Source organism: Brienomyrus brachyistius, chromosome 4 (assembly GCF_023856365.1).
Source record: "Brienomyrus brachyistius isolate T26 chromosome 4, BBRACH_0.4, whole genome shotgun sequence".
NCBI lineage: Eukaryota > Metazoa > Chordata > Actinopteri > Osteoglossiformes > Mormyridae > Brienomyrus > Brienomyrus brachyistius.
The window spans coordinates 18,841,551-18,865,849 of record NC_064536.1 but is presented as its reverse complement, the minus strand read 5'-3'; the positions used below and the strand labels follow the sequence as shown (position 1 = coordinate 18,865,849).

Sequence of the window (24,299 nt, the reverse complement as noted above, 5' to 3'; positions counted from 1 at the left end):
TATTTCCACTCTGATAGAAATTCGTTCAGCTGTTTTGTGGGGGGAGGAGTTTGCCCACCGCGACTCAAATTGCTTTTTCGCACCCCAATGTCTCGTGGCTAAAGGCGGAAGTTTTTCAGATGAGAGGAACATTGGCGCATTAATCACCTCGTCATGCTCTGTTATTCAAATGAAGGACAATCTGTTCGCTGCTGCACACTCTTTGGTTTCTTTTTTTGTTTACCCTCAATAAATTCATTCTCAACTGGTTCTTATGGCTTTTATTATTGAGTTGTGTATAAGGAATCTTAATTATAGTGCAAACTTTATTCCACCGGTTTATTTCATATGCTTTGGCCAAAATTAAATTGCAAATTTAACCAGTTAACCGAAAGACCACTTTTTAAGAAGTTTAAGAATGGTGTTAGGATTTTGGTAATTTTTTTGCATGTGGAATATGACTTGGTCTTAATCAGTACAGTTCTCTGTACTACAAAGACCTAGTTTACTCATAGATGCTGAGGACCATAGCATACATCACGGTTGCCCAACTCCAGTCCTGGGGGGCCGGAGCCCTGTGTAGCTTAGTCCTCTCCCTGTTCCACCACAAGTGATTCAGCCGAAGAATTGTGTGGTAATTAGCACAAGGAGTTGAATCAGGTGTGTTACAGTAAATGAGGGGAAACCCAACAATGTGCAGGGCTCCGACCCTCCAGGACTGGAGCTGGGCACCCTGGCATACATGAACGAGTCATACTTCTGGGCAAGACCTGACCAACCTGAACACTAAGTCATATGTGTGCTCATCTTAAAATGTAGACCTACAAATCTGTCGCTGCAGTATACACTGTCTCAGCCCCAAACGGGTAAATGTGCAGCTCTGCACGTGTAAGATATGGCTGTGAAATGTGGGCCCTTAAACTAATAATATTCTCTACAAGGTCCCTCTGTAAGTTCTCCTGTCCACATACTGAGACATGTTTTGCACTTGATGGTCACACCCTGCTGAAACGCTGAAGATGATTTTTGGTTCAGGGGTTTGCTGATAAACGCTGAACAAGTGCAAGTACAAACAAATCAGAGGTCATTATTATTTAATAATGAGCGAAGATGACAAAAGATGTACTTAAAATTATTCCGAAATACATTGCAAATCTATTTTTGTGTATTATTGGAATCCTTTTTTTGTAGTTTTTCAAAGTCTTTTTCCTAGTACAACTTGCATTTACGAACCTCTATATACACGAATATCATCATTTCAAATGATTTTACATACATTCTTTTGTTCTTGTGATTAAGATTTTGAGGTGTCAGGATTGACATCCTGATAAATATGTATAATCCTTGAAATTGGCTTTTATTTTTTAAGAGAAAATCAGCATCTACAGTAGCAAATTGTGAGTTCACTGCGGCAAATCTACCTTGGCTTTTAAAAGGTTTTTCACGTCGAAGTTTGTAATAAAACATAGATGGAATAGTAGCCTTCTGCTCAGCCGGAGTCGGCAACATCAGGTAAATGGCTTGTGAGTGATTTGCCCTGTGACACTGAGTGTCCTGCCTGCTCGGCATCGTCACAGGCACTCTGCTGCAGCTCAAACCGGGTCACGGTAACACCGGCCGTCCCATCAGTCCAGAGCCAGCAGGGGTTGGGCTGTGTCATCGTCCCTCCCCTTCGCCTTCAGTGTTCCGGGCTCTACAGCCGACTGGGATCTGCAAACGGAAACCAACGGTCAAAAAAAACTATGGCCTCTAGCATCCCCAAACCCTCACCAGGAAAAGCGGTATCATGATGGATACATAGGGCGCAGGTAATGCAGGGGCCGCCCCAACCCTTTTCGGGACCCTGACCGACATTTGATTAACCTAATTGTCATCTCCCCTTCCTGTTCTTATAGGCTGATCAGATGGGGAGGCCCCCTGGTGGTCACTGGGCCATAAAGCAGCCGCTTGATTCACTTATCACTTATGCCTTGGGCCGGCCCTGGTGTGGCGTGTGACGAAATGGGTTCGGAAGATGCCTGAAATCGCAACACGCTACTGTGCCTGTGAATGATGCACTTAAATAGGTACAGCAACTGTGGGCTATTTCCAGCTGGTGCCTAAATGCTTTCATTGTCCCCCAAGCAATTCTTTGGCTTCCTAATGGCAGCTGTAATGCACCAGTAACTGGACTGGTTCAAAATAGTTGAACTTGCGTACTCTGCTGTTATGTAACTAAACGTAGCACTGCTAAAATCGTTATCAGTGTGTGGTCCAGTGGATTTGAACCCGATGATCGGAAAGTTACCGGTTCAAAGCCGGGTGATATCACTGATGGGCCCTTGACCAAGGCACTTACTCCAAGAACCATCTGACCCTGCATCCTGAAATGTACGCTGCTTTGGATAAAAGCATCTGCTCAATAGATAATGTAAAAGCGATAGCTGTAGTTTGCAACTCTGAGATTTTGCAGTCTCTGAGTCACGAACGTCTGACTTAATGGACAACTCGTACTTACGAACAAACTGCCGTAAAGCCGATTACGTCAAAACAATGGTTTGTGATAATGAATGGACACACTAATTTGTGACACTTCTGAAAACATTGCACGGCTTCAGCAGTTTGTCGGCTTGACGTGAAGTGCAGTACTGTACCATATGTAGTCAATTTCGTTATTACTGTATAATTATTATGTACAGTATTATTATTCTGACTTACCTATGAATTCAGCTTAAAGACAGACTTAGGGATCTGCCTATATAAACTACTCTAACTTCTCTCTCTACCGCTGACCGGTACTGCAAAGCATTTTGTTTGGTACATGTACATATTTAGCAGGTGCTTTTGTCAAAGCAGCGATCTGAGAATCATTTTGACCCACGTGGAATGCCGCCCGCACAAATCCCAGCACGTTGAGCTGTTGGACCCTTGACCCCAGTTGCCAAAGATACTGGCTGATCCTGCTTTTTCAATTGATTGTCAATTTATATGAAAGCGTCTGCTAAAAAAAAATGTGAAACCTAAAATTGTCTTCAGCAGCCTAAGACTTTTTGCTAGTACTGTACAGGAACGCCCATTGAATTGTCATCTACCTGCCGGGCCAGTCAGCAGCCATTCCATGCCATTCCTGATTTCCTTAGTCAGCTTTTGATTGGATCATAGGCAAATGGCTTGTAGCCAATTACGGCTTGTAGTCTTATTGCACAGTTGACCTCATCTAGCCTAGTCCAGTCTGATTGGGGAGAGAGAGGGGAGGAAAGGAAGAGACATGACTGGATATTTAAACACTGAGTCACGGATGTCAGTAGGTCGCATTGGGAAGCGTTGGGGTTGAAGGTGAATAACTTCAGTCCTGTTTATTGGGTTAGAGTTTTCATGAGCAGGATGGATCCTATTACTTAGTGACAAGTCATTAAACCCATCAAGCATGACAAAATGATTCATTTTCTAAGGGAGCCGTCTGGTCGTCAGATGGTGTCATTTAATGGCTCTCGCAGCGTGTCAGTGCAAAGCAAATACTACCAACCTCACACCCTGTAGTGTGTAATGTGCTGTGCATAGGGGCTATTCCAGGAAGTTTTGTGGTGAAGGAATATTGGACGTCAGCTCCCCCCTCCCAACTCCCCCATAATAAAATGTATGTACGAAAACACAGGACAAGTAATTTGTCAGAGGGGCACAGTCAAAAAATATGGTAGCTAAAGTCCCACAAACTAGGATCTAGAATCACAGATGAAACTGATAGCTAATGCTAACTGGACTTAACCCATCAGGAAATAAACCTTCCCTTGAAATAAAAAGGGATTAAATATGTTTACGAAATTCCAATGAAGACAACAAATCTCTATCTGTAGCAGCAGTCGAAGCCGATGTCACACCCTAGGCAAACTTCCCCACCGGCGCCCTCTTTCTGTGACAGTGTGAAATTGACTATATTGGCCCCCCTCAGTGGGTTGACCAGCAATGTCCGCCTCAAACACGCGTCCTCCGTCAAAATGAACTGCTAGACACATACATTCAAGCATACGCTCTGGTCACCTTCAGTGCTGTCAGAATCTATTAAAAGTGCAGCTGGTGATGTTTGACCTTGATTATAGAAGCCCCAGCTGTCGATGACCATGCCAGGTTACTTCACACTGGATTTGTGCACCACTGTGACCAATCATTTTGCCCGTGGCTGCAGACCTGAAGAGGGGAGAGTTGGTCATCTGAATATGAAATGAAGCTTGATTTGCCATTTGCACAGGCTTTTCTGTTTGTTTTCACATATCCCGGCATGCAGATGACAGCAAATCTTATGGATAATTGTCTAACTAGCAGTACAGGAGCATTTTTCATATGATTAAAGACTGAAGCTCCCAACAGATATGAGGTTATTCAGCCCAATAAGCAGGACTATAACTGACATGCTCCCTGGGATGGGCACTGGGATTTGAACCAGGGACTATTTGAGCTGTAGTCAAATACCTCACCACCAAACTATATCCCTACATAATTAAAGCAGACTATAGATGCTTTCCTACTGCAGGAACCTGGCCTGACTGTAGTTCCTCTAAGGTAGTTTGTGGCCCTTTTCTTAATTCCATTCTCTGGAGTAAGTACTTTTCACATCACCAGGAACTACTAGGTGGGACTAGTGTGATACATGAAATTACATATGAGGTAACCTATGAGCTTTTTGTGGCCCATGAACTCAGAATCAGGAACCAGGTTCCTGAACTTCATTGGAAAAATGCGCCATGTGTAAAAGTAGGGACTCCTCCCATCTGCCCACTGATCTGAGAACTTTCATGGAGCGGGATCCAAATTTTGGAACAAAAGAGATGGATTTCAGAAGGGATTAGGCCAGAAGCCGCAGCCCGCTCGCTCTCCGTCTGTCACCTATGTGCCGAGCCAAGCCACACGTCTTCAAGCTCGCGTGTTGACAAACAGCACAGGACCCGCCAGTCGCCTGCCAGTCCCTCGTGGCCCCCTGGCCAACACGATCATGCTAAGCCCTCCTTAAAACGAATGACTCATTATATCAGGCTCCTTCCTTCTGCTTGTCCCGGGGCAGAGTTATGTCTACAGAGAACTATTTCCTGCCAAAGGCCTCGTAGTGAGTCGCCGTCTGGCCTATGCTCGTGGTGAGTGCCGGGGGTGGAGGACTGATTGTGCTGTTCCCCACCCTGTGAGCGGGCCCGTGTTATCATTGATGTTTCTATGGTTTTGACAATAGAAGCTGTAGGCCAGTTCGCTATCTGGGTCTTCACTGGTGTGCTATAGCGCCACGTGCAGGGAGGGTGTGCTCATTGTGGCCAATTTTGGCTGCTAAAAGAGATTGATTCTTCTGCTGGTGCTATCAGTCAGTAGCACTGATTGTTGTTGATCCCTTTACAGGTTAAAATAATTTTGGTGGGAAAAAAAATGCTTGATTTTGAGTAAAACGGCTTGTTACTACTTAGTTACTTAGCGGCCTTGCTCTACAGCCCAACAGTGACATCATCCAATTCTGAGATTTAAACTAACAACCTTATGATCAAAAGAACAGATCCCTGACCCACTGTACCACACATTTGTGCTTGTGAAAGCAGTGGTTTTAGAGTGGGCAGACTTCCTTTCATGTGAAAGAGATATTTCACCCAATCCAACATTCAATTCTAAAAAAGTCAAAATAAGATTTTAATGCAAGAGAGGCTATATTACATCCATCCATCCATCTGTCCATCCTGGCTAGGATCTCAGGGCAGTGGTAGTGTTTACCACCACTCAAATCACACATTTCCGTGATGGCCACAAACAGTTAGTGAGTGGCCAAATGAAGCTTCATGAACCACTTACTGTACTTTCTGACCCCACTAGATGGTGCTGTCTGCACAAAATAAGGTTCAAAGCATGCCGCAAAGCAAGCTAAGAGCGCCATCTAGTGGGGGTCAAAAAATGGTTCAGGAAGCTTCATTTGGCCTTCACTACTGTCGTTGCACTGAATATTAAATTAAACACATTCCATATTTAGGAGATGCCGAAACAACACATTCTGCAAATCAACCATGATCTTCTGACTTTTTCAGTGAGGCCTCAGAAACACATCTATGAGTTAAAGAAAATTAAACCTGCAGTGATACAGCATGAGGCAATGAGAGTGTTTCATACTAATGTCTGCTTTCCACTGAAGACACTGCTCAGCCTTAAGTGTCTGTAGATCATGATGAACTTCATTAACAAACATTAAGGTGTTACTGAGAAGACAGAGCCTCCCGGAACCTCCTGGCAGGTGCAGATGCTGTTTAACAGGGTCACAATTCATGCTCCCTTCATTCATTTTTAAGGCTCCCTCCATTATTTTTAGTATAATATAGTATTTAATATCAGTAGAATAACAATTATTTTGTATAATTTATATTCAGTCTTGGAAGGGTGTGTGCAGTACCACGCAACAGTCCGCTAAAGAAAATTATGTTTAAATAACGTTCGTGTAAAACTATGATTTTCTGTCATTTAACTCCATTCCAAAACCTTCCGAAGTCACCCCAGTATTTGCAGTAAACATCCAATATACCATGTTTGGCCCAGTAATACCTCATCAAGTTATCTAATTAAGTTAATTAAGTGCCTGGGGAGTCCCTGAGGAGAGGTTCAGGAACTGAAGCGGTGTTTCATCTAGGCATCTAGCAAGAACTGAAGAAACTCTTGTTAGTTTATATCGTGTTAATGTTAATTTGCATATCTTCTAATGTTACATTGTGTTCTTTTCCGAGTTCTGCTCTTCTACCCAGATAAATAGCTTTAAACATTTTTTTGACCGCCTAAGGCTTCTGCGCAGCTCTGCATACGCAACAAAGCTTTGATAAATGCACTCTCCAATGCGTGTATCGCACCAGTAATAAAGATCGTCATTATGGCCTGTCATAGCTAAATTATGTAAATACCTGCCATGGTGTCAATCCCAGAACTACTGACTACACAGATCTTTTCCTGAAATGTCACTATATGCAGAGTTCAGCTGACCAGCCTGATAGCACTCAGGGATCTTTATCTCAATGTAAGCTACACTTCAGTTTGGTCTTGATAACTGATCCCCTTGTCTGCATACAGGTTGACGAATTTCTCACTTTGTTCATCTTATATATCACTTGAGTGGTTTGGCAGCCCTGTGGTCTTTACTTCAGTCTCAGACATGGTGCATGTATTTCAATTTGCATCTTTTAACCATATACTTCCTGTTAAATATGAGGGTGGGATTCTCATTTCAGCAAGTAGCCTTCGGACTTTTACTTAAGTCCCAATGTGCCCCATTTAAGTGTTCGGTCATAAGCACTTAATTAACACAGATGCAAAAGTTCTTGCTGATGAAGTTGAGAAGACCTGGGTGTGTTTAGATCATCTATCTTTGATTGTCCCTGATACACTGCAGGTTTCCTTTTCAGTGATTAAACCAGCAGTACCTGACTCAGGATTCGACCCCACAACCTTTGATTAATAAGTGAAGTTTATGGATCATTGCACCACACTGGCATTCTATTGCTGTTCTAAACAGAAGTATGGTTTTACTAGGTGTGTCAGAAGCAGACAGGAGGCCTGACCCTTTCGGTGCTGTGATCAGAAGGTGGCTGGTTCCAATCCCTGGTTCAATAGTGATATTACCATTGGCCCCGTATGCAGGGCTCTTAACCCCCAATTGCTCACGCATTGGCTGGCCCGGCTTGTGTCATTTTGGATAAAAGCGTCTGCCTTTTAAATAAAATGCAGATGTAAATCATTCTAAGTGACATGCATAAGCCTCTGTTTTCTAGGTCTGCCTCAGAGCCTGAATCTGATACAGGCCCACGCTGGCCTGGAGTGACTATCACACTGTCTCCTCCCAGTCTGGTGGCTTGGCATGATCACACTGTATGTATTTACCAGATGCTTTAATCCAAAGCAATGCACAATTCAGAAAGCAGGGCCAGTCAGTTTCTGGAGTAATTGCAGTTGAGGGCCCAACAGTAAAATCACACAGGGATTTGATATAACAACCTTCTGATCATTGGCATAGCATCCTAACCCACTGAACCACACACCATTCCTCTTGTATGCATAAACAATGATGGCAAATAAAGCTTAATTTCAGACAGTCTTGTTCAACTACCATCATTGCTAAAACCCTTTAATCAGGCTCTAATAAACATATGAGCCATATCCCCCCCCCCCCTCCACACACACACACACACCCACCACTAATTTTTACATTATCTAGACAAAAAAATCAATTACTCTTGGTCAGCAGTCTTTAATGCTCAATTTAGTGTTTAAATTCTGACCAGGCATCTGTTTCCTTGACGGTTGAGGTCAGCATCAAATAAAAAAATAAATGATAAATTTGTGTACATTTTTGACCATTTACAAAGCCTATCCCAGGTTCAACATTTCTAAGACATCAGCACACAAGAATAAGGTGAAGCAGGAGACACTGAGAACAACCAGAAACCAGCCAGAAACTACATAACATATGAGGATGATACCACCATAAAGATTATATTCTCACAACCAATTAAAGCCCTTTCACTGGCAATCCAATCACAGCGCAGCGGAGACTGTGATATCCAGTCAGTGCAGGCTTACAGTCCCATAACTGGGCTGCCCCTTTCACAACCCCAAAGTCATAGGCACATTCAACCAACAGTGAGTCTTCAACAGAAGGAGACTGTGGTCAGCCCATGTCAGCAGGAGGAACAGCCAAACCGGGCTTGTGACAGAGCGACCTGGATCTAAATATAAAAGTCAGTTCTGAGGGGTTAATCTGTTAGAAAGCTATGTACTGGTGAAGGAGCAGGGCTGTATATGGAGGCGGGGCTACAGGGGCACTGACCCCAGCTTAAAACTGATTAGCTTCCTTCCCTGTCAGTCACTGATTCAAAACATATCATTGGCTAATGATAATTATAGTCCCCTGTATAAATTATAGCTACTCCTATGCCCTCCACCTTATAAAATCCTGAAAAGGAGAGAGATGAAAAAGACTGAATGTAGACAGGAAATACAAAAGTGACCAGCTATCTGGATTCCTCTTCAACCCAGGGAGGCGAAAGCATCTTGTTCAGTTACTACCATTGCAGCAAAAATAAACCTTTAATAACCTTTAGATCCTTGAGTCTTTCTTTCCATTAATGCAGAAACGCTTGTTCCCCAGGGGGAGTTTGACGCAAAAGCACATCCTTGTAACAAGGAGCAGTTTGGAAAAATGGGATATTAAATCAAAGCGGCACCTCGTCTCCGAGCCAATATCCACAGCAAGCGGCGGAACACATAAAACTTCCCACGAAGCCCAGCGACGGCCCTGAGCAGCTATAACGAGTCACCGAAGACGAGCTACGCCAGAAGGACTTCATGTCGCTACTTCTTCATTAAAAGAATATGAAGGAAAGTCTCGAGGGCTCCCTATCGATCCAGGGCCTGTGGAGGTGACGGAATTACTGTCGCTTTAACAAAAGGAGGATAAACAAATGATGGAGAAAGAGCCAATTAAGGGAAACATTTGCAAGATCAATGGAGGGCCGGCTTGTGGAGCCTCGCGTGCGTAAATAATGCATTTCAACTGGGTCAGTGAGCAATCAGAAAATAACTAAATGTGCATTTGCTAAGAAATATAGCTCAGAATGGAGATATGTCCACCTTCCAACCTCCTATCCGACACAGGTTTGCAAGGGACCTACCTGGAGCCTTTCTGGGGCTGTGAGTTCCAGTGGGCAGTGGGCAGTGCCCCCCCGCAGGAGCGGGATGCAAACCTCACCCCAACACAGCAGTGCTAGCCGGTCAGGCACCACGGTGCCCTAGTTACACTTCAGTCAAGACTTCAATATTTAAAGACTAAGGTTAATTAGTTGTTTCTTACTCTAGCTGGTTAGCAGAACTTGCTGCTTCTGCACCTCCTAAATGAGGAACTTCTTTATTTTAATATTAAGTGTAGTGACTGTTTGTGGCCAAACAAACCTCTGGGGCAAAGTTACTACGCCAGGGGAGGCAGGGGGTCCTTGTGAAGATGGACAGGAGATCTATACAGTAATTACTAGAAAATATGTAGCCTTCCAGCCAATTGAGTATGTATGAAACACTTGTACGGTGTTAGGTGCCATCAAGGTTGGTGTTTGGACTGTATATTTGCTCATTTATCTGATACTTTTATCCAAAGCAGCTTCAAGTTGAGAGAAGGATTCCCTGGGATTTGAACTCATGACCTTTGCTATGTTAGCACAATGGTCCACTTGTTTAGCTTTATGAAGCGTTGCAGTATGGTTTGCTTTTAAATACCTCTTCATTAGCATGTCAGCATCTTCACGCGCAGAAACCCCCAGGGCCTCCTTAACGTGCAGCGCATCATACGTGTGCGTGTACTCCGTCTCGTCGCTGTAGTCCGGGCCCAGCAGCGTCCGTGCCCACATGCCCATGTCATAGGGAGGCAGGGTGCCGCCGAATTCCGACGGCAGGCATTCTGGGAAAATCAGCTGGTGCAGGCTGTTCAGATTGTTCCCGTGAAGGAAAATCTGTGCGGCAAACCGAGACCAAATAGCAGAACGTCACATATTTTGCGATATTTAAAAAACACAGGATTTTTTTCCCAACGTTTTTTCATATAAGCTTATTTTACTGAAGCCTGTAAGATGACAGTAATATTTCGCCCCATGCTGAGCTAAATGTCGTCGAGGAAGCACTCTTAAACCTTAGCTGTCAACTAATGCAGAAAATCCTTTGTAATGAAATCTTAGCATAAGAACATTTCATACATCCCGTAGCCTTACAGCACATCCTCATATCTGATTGGTCAGAGTGTTCATCAGTTTTCTTTAACTGCACAAACAGTTCCAGCTAGGAAAATCACAGTAGTAAATAAATGCATTATTATAATCAAACTAGCTACTGCTTTATGGTCTTGGCAATGAGCTTTTTTTATTATTAACGAAGGTGGCTTGGGTTGTGAATAAGCGAAATGCTTAATCATTTGCATAACGTAGTATTTTTAGTAAAGAAACGCGTTTTCATTGCGTAATCGTGAAAATCACGTCTTTATGTACAAATGTGTAAGCCAAATGTGTAGTAACTGTGGTGTAACACACTTCAAGCTGAGCATTATACATTTTTAAAGGAATTCCACGGGCGAATCTTTGCCTCCGCAGACAGTGTATATATCGCACGGCTTGGAGTGCATTAACCTTACTTACCCGGTGCCCTTATCCTGCTCCTCTACACGTTATTGTGAACATAAAGCTAAATACCCAGTCCCTTCCAGCATTGACAGAGCCTGGCATTATTTGCAGACTTGCATTACATATACTTCCAAGGCTTGGGCAGTTTCTAATTTTTCATACCATCTTCCCATCTGGACATCATATCATGGTACGAAGTGTTTTCAAAAGTAATTCTATTCCTGTGTCCGCCATGACAAAATTTGCCAAACGATTTTAAAACAGTTCCGTATGACCGAAATACAGGGGTGTAACATATTACCTCTACAACCACCCGCGTTAAAGTCAGACCTTGCTTAGACCTCAATAACTTTCCCATTGTAATAGCTGTTAGCCTTTGTTATCCGAGCTCCCTGCCACTCTGAGACCTGATCAGAGTGTCGCCCTGAGCACACGAGACCGGCTTCATGCGAGAGATTGACGGCAATTACCCGCTTCCTCGTCTTGTCCTTCAGGAAGGGCTTGATTATTGTGTACAGTGCATGGATGTACCACGGCTGGTTGACGAAATGGATTCCGCCAAAGCGAGCAGGGAAACTGTCCTATCAGGATGATGAAAGAGAAGAAAACTTTCCGGTTTGTTAAAACGTTATTGATTAGTTGCTTAGCAGCCCAAACCACATTGGCACCGTACAGAACAGGCTCATAAGCTATAGGTTTGCAGATTATTTTGCATTGAGCTCCGGTTTTAGGGTCAGTGTGCGTCTCTGGCCCTGTGATCAGTCGTTGGTTCGAATCCCTCGCTCAGCAGAATAGTTTCATCTGTGTTAGACTGTTGGGCAAGTTTGTTAACCCCCAACAAATGCTCTAGAGGTGCTGGATGGACGCATGACCCTATTCTCAGGCCGCAAGTTTCATTATCATCTCTATATGTCCTTTCTAAGGGACAGTATGGAGCCTGCAAAGTCCTTAAACAATTCCAACGTACCTTTTCTCATACTTGTACAAATGTCAAATAAAGCATCATTTCATTCTACTTGCATTGACAGTTTTTCCCAGCAAACGGTGTAAACAAATGTACCTTATGCTATATGGCATAAAATTATGACACATTAAACGTTCACACACTTCGTCAGATTAAACGGTTGACTTAATTGGCCAATAACCACATCCAGGCAGAGTTATGAACAGATACGGCTGGAATTTTGGAAGCGTCTGAGAAATATTGGCTAACTAGACACTATAGCTAAATCCTGCAGAGATTCACGTTTTTGTGCAGCTAAGGACATGGCAGAGGTGCAGCAGTGATTCCCCTTCATGGTGTTTAACCCTGAAGCCATTTATTCACACACACAACAGGCAGGGCCACGCGGGATCAGTAATTAGCCACGTCCCCAACCTCCCAACCGCTACCCCAGGTTCAGGCTCCCTCGCCACGTGCCTAAGGGCTCAATGTCTGGGTCACATTCAAAGACGTTTAGCTGTATGGAGCAGTCGGGTATGAAGATGGTAAAGGTATCCTCGGGTGCTCAGGGTGCTAAAAATAATTACATATACATTCACTGTATTTAGCACACTCTTTTGTCCAAAGCAACATACAAGTGAGGAAAACAGTACATTACAGACACTGGATCCAGTGGGATAATTATTATATCATGGGGCCGAGCACAAAAACTTAAAAATGTCTGCCACTGCAATAAAGACTCTAACACCGGACCTTTACGCCATCCAAAACCCCATTTTGTGTTTCTTTTTCACACACAGAGCTAAAATAACTGTCTTATGTTAAATTTGCCCCAGTTCCCATCCGGAAACCTTCAACTACAAGTGCAGTTAGGCGGAGCTTCCAGTGAATGTCCAGGTAAAAAGGAAAGCAGTACTGGAGCAAGAGCCTAAGAGGAAAACTATTACAAGGTGCAGCATTAAGAGCATTCGGGGAGCGTGCAGTGATGTAGGCTAGTCGTGATGTCAGTTAAACGCTTAAAAGGCACCATTGCCCAGATGGTAACCAATACATCCTTTTGGAAGGTTCAGTTAGCCTGTGATTGGATAGAATGTGGTTAGGAATCGGGGAGACGATACAGGCAGAACTGTCAGCCTGGTAAAAAAGATCCAGCTTCAACTATGTTACACTGTATGATCGATTCTTTATGGAGAACCGGGTGTCACCTTTTGTGGTTTTATAAGCAAGTCAGGTAGAATAATAGGACAACAGTAGAGTAACAGTGTGTTCTGAGACTCAAAAGGACAGCCAGGATTGGCCAGGATTCCAAGGTCGTAATCTAATCTGTATTCCCGAAAAGTCTCATGACTAATGAGACACATATTTAATTAACAGCTCTCTGACCATTTGAAAATTAGTGATGGATTTTCAGGTTCTGAATAGCTCTTTTGAGTTTAAATATTAAATTCCAAGTAAAAATATAAACCATCTTTTCCATTCCTACCCACGTATGATTCATCGCACTGAGGGAGTTGTTTAAATCAGTAAACAGTAAAACCTGTTATCCCCCTAAACTGTTACAGATAAACAGAACAATCCTGTATCAATAAATAAAAAAATACTGTCTTAAATTGCACTAGTAATCACGGTCCCAGCTGCACGTATTCTGAATGACCCTGCTGCATTAACGTACTGCAAGACCCACCTCTGGTCACTGCCTGGGGCACAATTCTGAATTAAATTGCCGTACAGTGCATGTTGGACTATTCTGGGTCCATTTTAAATAATGGTGGTATTCTCCACTATTTATGAGGCGGAACGTTAGGAGGGTCCTTGCCTGGCAAGAATCCGAGTAGGACAGCCACCGGAATGATGTCAGAAAGTGATGGGTTGGATGATTCGAAAGAAGAATGGGGGCGAATTGAAGCGAAAGGAAACACAGATACTTTGGTATGAGTAAAGCAAGATGGGTTTTAGATGTTTTTATTGGAGTGGCAGAAATACAGTGTTGTTTTCGTGTGAGGTGCTATGGTGTAATGGTTAGCACCATGGGCTTTGAATCCAGTGGTCTGAGTTCTAATTTTAGTGGGACTTTAGCATTTAAGGGGGCTCTGCAGGTTTACTGTAGGGGTTGGAAGGTCACTGGTTTGTGTAGGTAACCTACGGTAACTTATTTTTGCGCGCATCGCTTTTATCAAAACTGATAAAATTGCTAGTAGTTATGATAATGGTGCATGGAAAGCCATCGGTGATTGAGGTGGGCCAGCACTCACTGGAGTGGGCCAGCACTCACTGGAATGGGCCGGCACTCACTGGAGTGGGCCAGCACTCACTGGAATGGGACAGCACTCACTGGAGTGGACCAGCACTCACTGGAATGGGCCAGCACTCACTGGAGTGGCCCAGCACTCACTGGAATGGGCCAGCACTCACTGGAGTGGACAGCACTCACTGGAATGTAGTACTAGCATCTCTGATTTGCTCCTCAGTGCACCAGCAAGTTTTCCTGTGTACTGGCATTGTAAGCACAGCTTGTTATATATTCTTGCTATTCTTTAGATTTACCTGCTAACTGATTATGTGCGGATGTTACAGTGTTTTCTCTTTAATACATCTTATTTAGTTGTTTGATGGTTTTTATGTTTACTTTGGCAGGCTGGCGTCACTGCGCCCAGCATTTTGTCAGTCAACAAGCTCAGATTCAGGACCGAAATTTAAACCTGGTCCTTTAATGAGAGCGGATAGCTGTGAGGCAACCTTGATAAGCTTGGAGATTAAATCAATTAATGCGAGCAGCACATCATGTCTTGCCAGTGTTTTGTAATGAAAGCTCGTTGTGCGGGCTAATTAAATTGCATAAATCTTGATAATGTTACCGACTTCACCAGCATGCTAGCAGTTTTGAATGAGCCTGGCCGAAATTCAAAATACAATTCCTTTGTCATTTCTTGAATTTTATAATCGGAATATTCCTTTTGTTTAAAATATCCTTTTATTCAAAGCGACATATGTTTTTGTAAAAGCAGGGTCAGCCAGTCCCTGGAGCTATTTGAGGTCAAGGGCCTCACTCAAGGGCCCCACTCAAGGGCCCCGCGGTGACATCACGTTGCTGACATCACCCTAACCCCCTGGGCCACACAACACCCCCTTTCTCACATTCTCGTGTTCCATTCACTTTCTTGTGCATTTGGTAAAATGTGGGTCACACACCGGCAGTGAACTCCTCTTCTCATTGGCCAAGGCAAACACCAGCTGGGCAAATGGTACCCAAAGAGACCCCGGTAGCTAATCCATTTGTTTCATCTTCATTCCATCACATGCTGCAAGTTAGCCTCCCCTCCCCCCGGGGAAATAAAGTATAGCATTCATTCAAGCCACCAAACAATGACAAAGACAGGAAAATTACTGCCTTTTGTGAGTTTCTCTTTATGTGCTCCCGACATCCAGCGATTCTTTTTCCTCCTCTGTCGAGGACATTGTCTTTGCTTGCATCCCTCACACTGTACATGCCACTTTGTTAAGTTTGGTTATTCCTTAAGAGGACAGTTAGGGCTAGGGGGGGTGAATTAATAACGAAGTAAAAAGTAAAGTAAAAAAAAAAAACTAAATAAAAAAATTATATTTATGTATACACACACACAGTATATATTCATCCATCCATCCATCCATCCATCCATCCATCCATTTTCCAAACCGCTTATCCTACTGGGTCGCGGGGGGTCCGGAGCCTATCCCGGAGACAATGGGCACGAGGCAGGGAACAACCCAGGATGGGGGGCCAGCCCATCGCAGACAGTATATATCAAATTATCTTTTTAATTTAGGTCTTTTTTATTTAGGTTTTTTCTACATATATTTTTCTGTTTTTCCAGTTTTCATTTTGTTCTATTAATTATCAAAGGACGTAAGTACAATCACTAGTAAAGTGATAATAGTGCAGCTATTATGATTACGATGGAGATAGTTGTGCACCGTGGTGACCTGTCACAACACCAAGACACACCAGTGCCTTATTTAAAGATTTTTTTCCACTAAATCCGTACAAGCAGCTACTTGGTAACCAGCTCTGTGAGCTCAGAGACAGCAAGTGGTACTTTTCAAAAGGCTGGGGTCTTTTCCTGTTTCATTTGGACCTTTGTTCCAGCCCCTAGGAAAAAACTAAACATTCATATGAAGTCATATTTTCCACATTTTTATGGAATATCTTCCAAACTAAAGCTGGAATGTAACGGTGTTCTCCTGAATCGTCAGGGATACCGACGACACACCATTTTCCCACTTGATCCTGTTACTTAGCAACAAGGCGTCGCAACACTATGTAAACACTGTCCAAGAGAAACGTCAATCTTTATTTATTCTTGACACAGCACAACATGACCTGGCTCAGACTGTTTGGTTTAACGTTGAACAGAATCCATTTGGCCGGAAAAAGGGCTCCAAGTTGCAAGAGACCTGTTGGTGTCTTGAGCCGGGAATGTTGACATGTCAAGGATGGTGTCTATGAAACTGCAGAGATTTGGGTCGCATCCATTCTGTTATTTAGCCATTTGTCTACTTGGAAATTGAACTGTGCCTCAATTACTGTATTCAGATTCCTGCTGAAAGAAGTGAGACAATTTGATAATCACTCGAGTCACGATTCCCAATTGTCAACAGCCTACCGCAAACATAATTTCACACTTTTGCTGTGCCGTACGGTTTATGGGGACACAGTGTTTCCACTTTCAGGATCCAAGATCCCAGTGGATATGGGGATATAAATTGGAATTTCCAATGTATTTTCTATTTGGATGTTGGATAAATGTCCAGCTTTATGTGTTTTTTATGTGCTCCTCATATTTCTATGAGCACTGCAGAGCTTCGACAGCAAGCCGAAGAAGAAGCCCCAGGCGAAATAAAAGAACACAATTCTCATCGATTTCCTTGTGATGGACACACACACAGGACCATTCATGCATCTACTTCTGTTTTGTTCTTTTTCATCCAATCCTATTGGAACGTGAGCCTCCACATTTTGGGCGATGGTTACATCACACCTCAGAGAGGAGTAGGCCTTTCAGCCGACGAAAAATATACCCATGTCCTCACGTCGTTTGCCAGCACTTAACAGACTCCCGAAATCTGTCATCTGTGCTAGAAATGAGAACTATTGCTCTCAAATTCGCATGAAACCATTGTAACAGCAGTGCCCTGTTACGTCGGGTAGTCAAACGCATTACATGCATAGTAGACGCTTTTACACAAAGTGACATACATTTAAAAAAATAAGGGTCAGACTTTCCTGGGAGCGATTGGGGGTTAGATGTCTTGCTCAAAGGCTCAACTGGGAAATCACTCTGCCAGTTCCAGGGATTTTGGCGACCATCCAATCCCAGCTACTCCATTCTAACCCACTAAGCCATACACCACACTCTTGGTGTATAATGTTTGTACATAAAATCTGATAATTTACTTAAATGATGTTGACAGTACCCAGTAGAACCTAAAACATTGCTTTGAGATACAGAATTCTGCCCTGCGAAATTCTTTTCTACATTCCACAGGGCACCCATTCAGAATCAGTGTGTTAATCAGCCAGACGCGTGGTTTTAACGAATATCACTGGAACATGACAGAAAGTGTGTATATTTCCGTCTCACCTGCAGCCCCTCGATGGCCAGTTTAAGGATGTTGGGGGTGAGTTTGGAGGCCTGCTTGAAGGAGAAGTTGCTCCAGTCAATGATGAGAATAAAGCCATTAATTTGCAGCTCAGGGTCTTCAATCAGGACCTCCAGGGAGAGCAGGATGGCCCGTAAGATGTCTGTGAAGCAGTTCCTTTGTGGGGATCATAGGCAAGAGTACAGTGTGAGCATAGTGATATCAGACAAAACAAGGAACAGAGTGCCAGAGTTTATAACCTACAGCTGATGATGTCATTACACTGACAGTACGCATGGAGAATCACCTTGCTATATACCTTCATCAAGGATGTGTTACCTTTTTGGAGCACCTCAGAAGACCACAGCCATATTTGGCTTCAAAATATACCATAATCCTTTACATATCTGACGTATTTATCCCTTCCGGGGTAGGCTCCACACATATAGGACAAGCAGGTATGGAAGATCCCAAGTGATATACAACTGAGAAGGTCAGCCAGTCCTAGGTGCAATTGGTGGTTAAGGGCCTCGCTCAAGGGCCCAACGGTGACATCACTCTGCCAACCATGAGATTTGAACGAACAATCTTTCTATAAACCAGTAAGACATACCCCACACCCTGAAATTAACCTTGCCCAATCCCAGACTTGAATCCAAGTCCTTCAACACTACAAGTCTACAATACCTTCACCAACCAACTGAGCTTTAAAGCTCGTCAGCAGAAGCCGAAACAACACTCAATAAATTTTTGCCCCGCCCACTCAAGGTGTTCCAGCAGTATGGAATACCCAAAGTATGTAATACCAATAATGAAGAAAAACAAGACAACAAGCAGACATGGAAAGTTCAGGTTCAGAAAATACAAATCCAGACCATGAGTTTGTTCCAACCGACCAGTTGGGCGCTTTGTGAATGTGCTTTTTTTTATGCTCAGCTGGTTTGTTGAAACCAAATCTTGATATGGATTTGTACCTTCTGAACCTGAACTTTCCACCTCTGACAACAAGATAAATGCATTTCACAATTAAGTATATTGGCAAAGTCATAAACCTTTTGGCTGGTAACACTGGTGCGACTGTAAAAATATCCTTTCTTAATGCGATTTAATCATGTGAAAAAAATCACCCATCAAATCTTGTCTCTGAGTACTCGCAGAATTGTGGTGTTTCTGTACTGATGTTGATGATGCCAGCTACGTTACAGCTACATTTTCCCAAAAGCTGAATATAAAATTTTTCATTTATGATATTTTAATGCAGGCTCCTACTACCCTGATGAGGTTTCTCAGTTCACTCCCACCAACGGCTCTGTTAGTGTGCGCACCATTACAGTTACCCATCTTTGGTGTAGATTTCCAGAAACTTCTTTAAACCTGGCAACAACATTTTCTTATTGTAGATATCTCTTTGGATCAGTGCTGAGTAATCAGTCTTTCCCATATGGTGCCCATTGACAGTAATGAGACCAGTTGTTTCACTTCTTGTGTTCTTATATGTTTCCATGTACCTGCCGACAACCAGGAGAAATCTGGAGACGTTAAAGGATATTAAAGGATGTTCTCCGACGCTTGGAGGTAATGAAGGATGCTGTGATGATTTCCCAGAGGGCATGCTAATCTTTTTTTCATTTAGAAGCTTCAAGCAATCACTAACAGAATGGAAATACCTAGAGAAACACAAGTAATTTGAAGAGTTCTCTTCCTTACTAGCTAAAAAAAAAAAGGTTTAATTTTCAGTATAACAGGTGCTAGTATTTGCAGGAGCTGTGGACACATGGCATCACATAAACTAATAATAAAGTGAAAGGAATATCATAAACACAGCCAAAAAGAAACATTATGTTTTACTGCGTTTCTAAAGGCTGAGGTTCTCCTGATAATAACTAGGATTATAATACCTGATGTATTTTTAAAGACATTCAGATGTCGAACTATTTGATAACCACCAATCCACTATCTTTATATAAAAACAACAGTACTATAAGATCATAGGGTCACCTGTAAACCATTTAATGTTTTCAGTGTCACTTGTAGTTGTAAGCTGGCTGAAGCACGTTCATGGGGCCAAAGGAATGTCCAAAGTACTCCCCAGGTTCCGAATTACCTGGAAATAGCTTTTCAGGTTCACCTGCATTTCAGGGAATGATAGTCCAAGAGAATCCATTTACCTACACCTCCTAATTGCTGAGAATTTCCTTTAGTGATCTGAATGATACAGGAAGTTTGGCTTCTCTCTAAAAGCCTTATTGTACATAAAGAAACTATTGTTATAAGTACTGGTCATTCCTGCTGCCACATGTCAGTATTCTGACAGGTCACAAGGTTGTGTTTAAAGGTAAACAACTAGACTCCAGACTCTGTGATGGAGGTCGATCAGTGAATTTTTTTGTTTTAAATGTTGCATAATTCTACTCAAATGTACTATTTTGATGTCATGTGATGTTAAGCCAATCAATGTTCATTATCCGTTGTGGGGCCCACTGGGTAGTCTGCTAGGATGTGGGGGGGGGGGGTAGATTATTTTTAGTCGAATTGGGCAGTGATGCTCTTCATGGGCATGAATGTGAGGTCTCCAACTGAGAAGAAGCAAAGTGCTTTCGAAATTCAGGTCACATTTCACACCTCACCCGGAAAGACGCATGACCGGAGATGATGACCGATGTGTTAAACTGCCTGTATGGATGCCAGATTAATTCAGCAACAGACTGGCCTTTAGTCCACGTGAAAAAAGGAACAACATGTATACACACAAAAAACTTTGGCATGCGATTATTTTAACACCCATCATTGAATGAAATGTGTTGGTATTAGAAGGGTTTTCCTTAGTAACCCTTAACGGAAGAATCTTTAAAAAGTTTTGCCAGTTTTATTTTTTCCTCCTGTATACAGACGTCCCACCAATAAAACCCAGTCTCAGAGATTTCCCCCTTGAAAAAAAGATCAGACGTGGAAAGTTCAGGTCCAGAAAATAAAAAATCCAGACCAAGATTTTGTTTCAACCAGCCAGTTGAGTACTTTGTGACCGTGACTCTTTATGCTCAACTGGCTGGTTGAAAGTAAATCACGGTCTGGATTTGTACATTCTGACAGGGGTGCCATAAAACGGGGAAAAGTCTGGCCGATTCCAAGGACCCTTGAGGGACTGCGAGCCTGAAAATTTTTTAACATAACCTGATGGATCTGGGTTGGGACCCCTATAAAGTGAACTTTCATGGGGCCCAATCTTCAGCAGCACCCCTGCGTTCTGAACCTGAACTTTAAACCTCTGTGGATATGTGATTAAATGATCTGTTCGAATTTGCTGGCCTTTTTGCAGTTGGGGAGGGGGGGGGGTGGGCTATCATACAAAACACAAGGAGTGGGGGTTGGAACATGGTTCCCATGGATCAGGATCATGGATCAGGGGTGGGTCAAGAAGGAGATTCCGAGATTCATGGAACTTCCAGAAGATGCCTGTGTTCAAGTTTATCTATACCTGCAAATAAAACTGACTTTGTTTAAGCCATACATGTATTTTACAGACATGGATGGAAATGCTGAAGGGTGATGAAGAGCGATGACACAAAGTAATAACATTAAAATATTTACCTACTCTGGTCCCAGTTGGACGCAAAGAGGATCAGTATTTTTCTGCCATATTGATCGGGGTTTTCCAAGACACCGGGGAAACCATCCGTAAGAGCGCGTTTGATGCCGGGGTTATCGGGTTTGAAGCTCTGAAACATGTCCAGGTTCTGTTGCCGGTACTGAAAATACTGTGCCAGCAACTTAAACGTCTCGATCTGGTTGAACTTTCTGGCCCGTAGGAAGCGTAGGATGAAGTCATCGTCGGTCCGGAGGAAGCCGATGTCCGGCCGGGTGATGATCATGTCCCGGACCTGCTGGATGTCGTGATGTAGGGTGTCGGGGTTCTCGTTCAGCTCCAGGCGAGCTTTCTCCGTGGTTTCGGGGCTGAGACCAGCTTGTAAGTGGGTCATTGTGTCCATTCTTGTTTCTCAAAACTTGCGGTAGTCACACGTAGTGCTTACTTAATACTGAAGCCAGGATATGCTTTTGCTTATGTACATAGCTGACAGGCAAGCCCTTTGCAACACACTCCTGGATCAAGTTCCCACACAGCACCAACGCTATTCGAAATCCTGTAAGAGAAGTGAACAGAACCAATTCAAACCGTTATTGACATGGGCTTCATATAAAATATATTTCATGTAGTAAAAATATCCCTTTCAAATAAAACATTCTTTTAGATAAAGCCAATCTTATGTTTGCAGTGTGATGTGAAGGTTGACGTAGCGATTTATTAAAGCATCAATATTTGATGAAATACCGCATCAGTCATTCTTACAGGTTTGTTCCAGCTAACGAAATGAATGAAATATTATGGTCGCGTAGCAAAGGCGATTATTTTGGTCAAAACAAACCCCCCCATATATGGCCATTTTTCTAAATACCTATGTGTTAGTGACAGAAAAATCACGATTGTGTTGGCATTTGAAATTAATGTTTAATAATTAATACAGGTATAGGCATGAAGCCAATACTGACACATCAAGTCAATACGCATTTCTAACTTTTCTAAATAATAATAATGATAATAATAAAACGGAAACGCAAAATGCTAATTAAAATGATATAACCTAATACTTACTTCAAAATCAATTACCATCCGGTATACTTACCACCATTACCGGGTCTTCCGCTTTATTTTATGTATCCAGCTGCTCGTATGAATCTCCCAGGTCTACGTGCATAGATGTTCTGCCTGAGGTGCTGGCCATCAGCTTACGGGGATCGATAATATACACCGAACGAATTAAGCAGCCTGTCCTATGTGTGGACCAGAGCATGTACAACTTTGATTTGTATTCCTTTATTATGGCGATTGGTCCCGTTCTGTCCAAAAAAAAAACGTCAGATGATCTTCTGCTTTATGACGGAGTGCATAAAAGCAGCCAAGTGTACGTTATCCACAATGGCAGGATGAAGAGGGAGGATGATGAAGCACCGACGCGCGCTGTCCACGCAGGGAGGTCCTGAAGCAGTCCGCAGCCGCACTCACCTACTGCAGCAATAGTGCACGCCTAGTGCAGACCTACCCTCTCTCCAAATACCGAGGTTTTAATACGTATTTCAATTGCATTTTCTTCTTCAAGACTCGGTTTTCGTCATGGTGATGTGATTTGCTCCGAATAGGCGTGATCTGAGCTTTTTGTAGTCCTACCATGCGAGCGTAAGATTTCACCCGCCTTACGGCTGATCGTTTTCTTTGGATGGTGCGTGTGTGATTTTATGCCGCCAGGTCATTTTCAATTTAAGTGAGTGGTACAATGAAATGAAAACCAAATCCATCTATAGATACAGAGTAAGAGACCTGAAATAGGCATGAAATTAAATATAAACGCTATTTATTCAATTCGTGTCCAATCAGTTCTCGCCAGCACCATTTCTCAAAATAATTGCGTAACGCATATCGGTATTTCACCTGTCTTACGTTTAAGCTTTACGGAATATAAAGGCAAATGATTTTTACATATTATTCCGTAAACAGGCTATGCGTCCTGTCATACGGTGTGACAGAATGGTAGATCTGCGGACATTATTGAAATAGACAATGAATTGTATTTAATGATATACATTTTTTATCTGTAAGGACTTCACTGTCTTCAAGACTTTGGGAAATGCAGTTTGGCAGCTTGACTGGGCCTGGGGGACCTTTGGATAATTTGATCCATCCTTTTGCAGCTATGGTGAGCGTATGGCGGATAAAACGGAAAAGATACGTATCCCCCTACCATACCTATAGACCCAAAAGCTGCTGCCCTTACGCTGTAGCCGTGAAAAGGGCTCCCTCTTGTGGTGACAGTTATATCATTCGGGTTCATGAGTAAATCTTTTTATTTCGCTCTAGTTAGGCACCAAACTTGGCTCATCTAATCTAGTGTCTCAAACTGGTGTTCAGGAACCCCCAGACGCTGGGTGGGAGCAAAAATGTGGACTGTCTATAGGTCCACAAGGAGCAGGTGGAGAAACACTGATCTAACCTTTGACTGGGATAGTTTAACTAGAACTTCTGATCTCCCAGATTAAAATTATAGCTTATTTAGAATTTGTCACAGACTGTTCTAATGCTAAATGACAATGTGAATTGTCACTTAAAGTGTTTCATTGTCTTAGACCCCCCCCCCCCCCCCCCCCCCACCCACCCCCCATCGTTTTGTCGTCTCTGATGTGTTTGTGTCCTGGAGTAAAGGGCACATGAACATCCATCCATCCATCCATTTTCCAAACCGCTTGTCCTACTGGGTCACAGGGGGTCCGGAGCCTATCCCGGAAGCAATGGGCACGAGGCAGGGAACAACCCAGGATGGGGGGCCAGCCCATCACAGGGCACACTCACACACCATTCACACTGCACATGAACATATAATATAATAATACTGCCACTGTCGAACGTTTCCTGTCAGTGCCCTTCACTCAGAGTTAACTGAACTGAGAGCACATTTAGCATGTAGCATGCTAAGCATCATCAGGGAGCATCAGACCGCTGCCGTCATCGAAGCGGAGTGTGCATAGGTCAGGGGTCACTATACCCCAAGGGCCAGATTCCATCAGCAACACAAAGC

The 24,299-nt window shown here is 43.1% G+C and overlaps 1 protein-coding gene across 2 annotated transcripts; it reads right to left on the bottom strand.

The window, feature by feature from the left end:
* Window positions 1–1,170: 1,170 nt before the first annotated feature.
* Window positions 1,171–23,012, bottom strand: LOC125739639 (clavesin-1-like). Of its 2 annotated transcripts, none has more exons than XM_049009959.1 (6): window positions 22,325–23,012; window positions 21,265–21,815; window positions 17,679–17,853; window positions 11,588–11,698; window positions 10,225–10,457; window positions 1,171–1,689 (listed from the first exon to the last, which is right to left on the bottom strand). In XM_049009959.1, the coding sequence occupies exons 2-6, from the start codon at window positions 21,660–21,662 to the stop codon at window positions 1,605–1,607; spliced, it is 1,002 nt and encodes a 333-aa protein (XP_048865916.1). In that variant the 5' UTR covers window positions 21,663–21,815; window positions 22,325–23,012; the 3' UTR covers window positions 1,171–1,604. The 2 variants fall into 2 exon arrangements, with proteins under 2 accessions (XP_048865916.1, XP_048865915.1); XM_049009958.1 differs by having other exon boundaries at window positions 22,356–23,012.
* Between the last annotated feature and the right edge of the window lie 1,287 nt (window positions 23,013–24,299).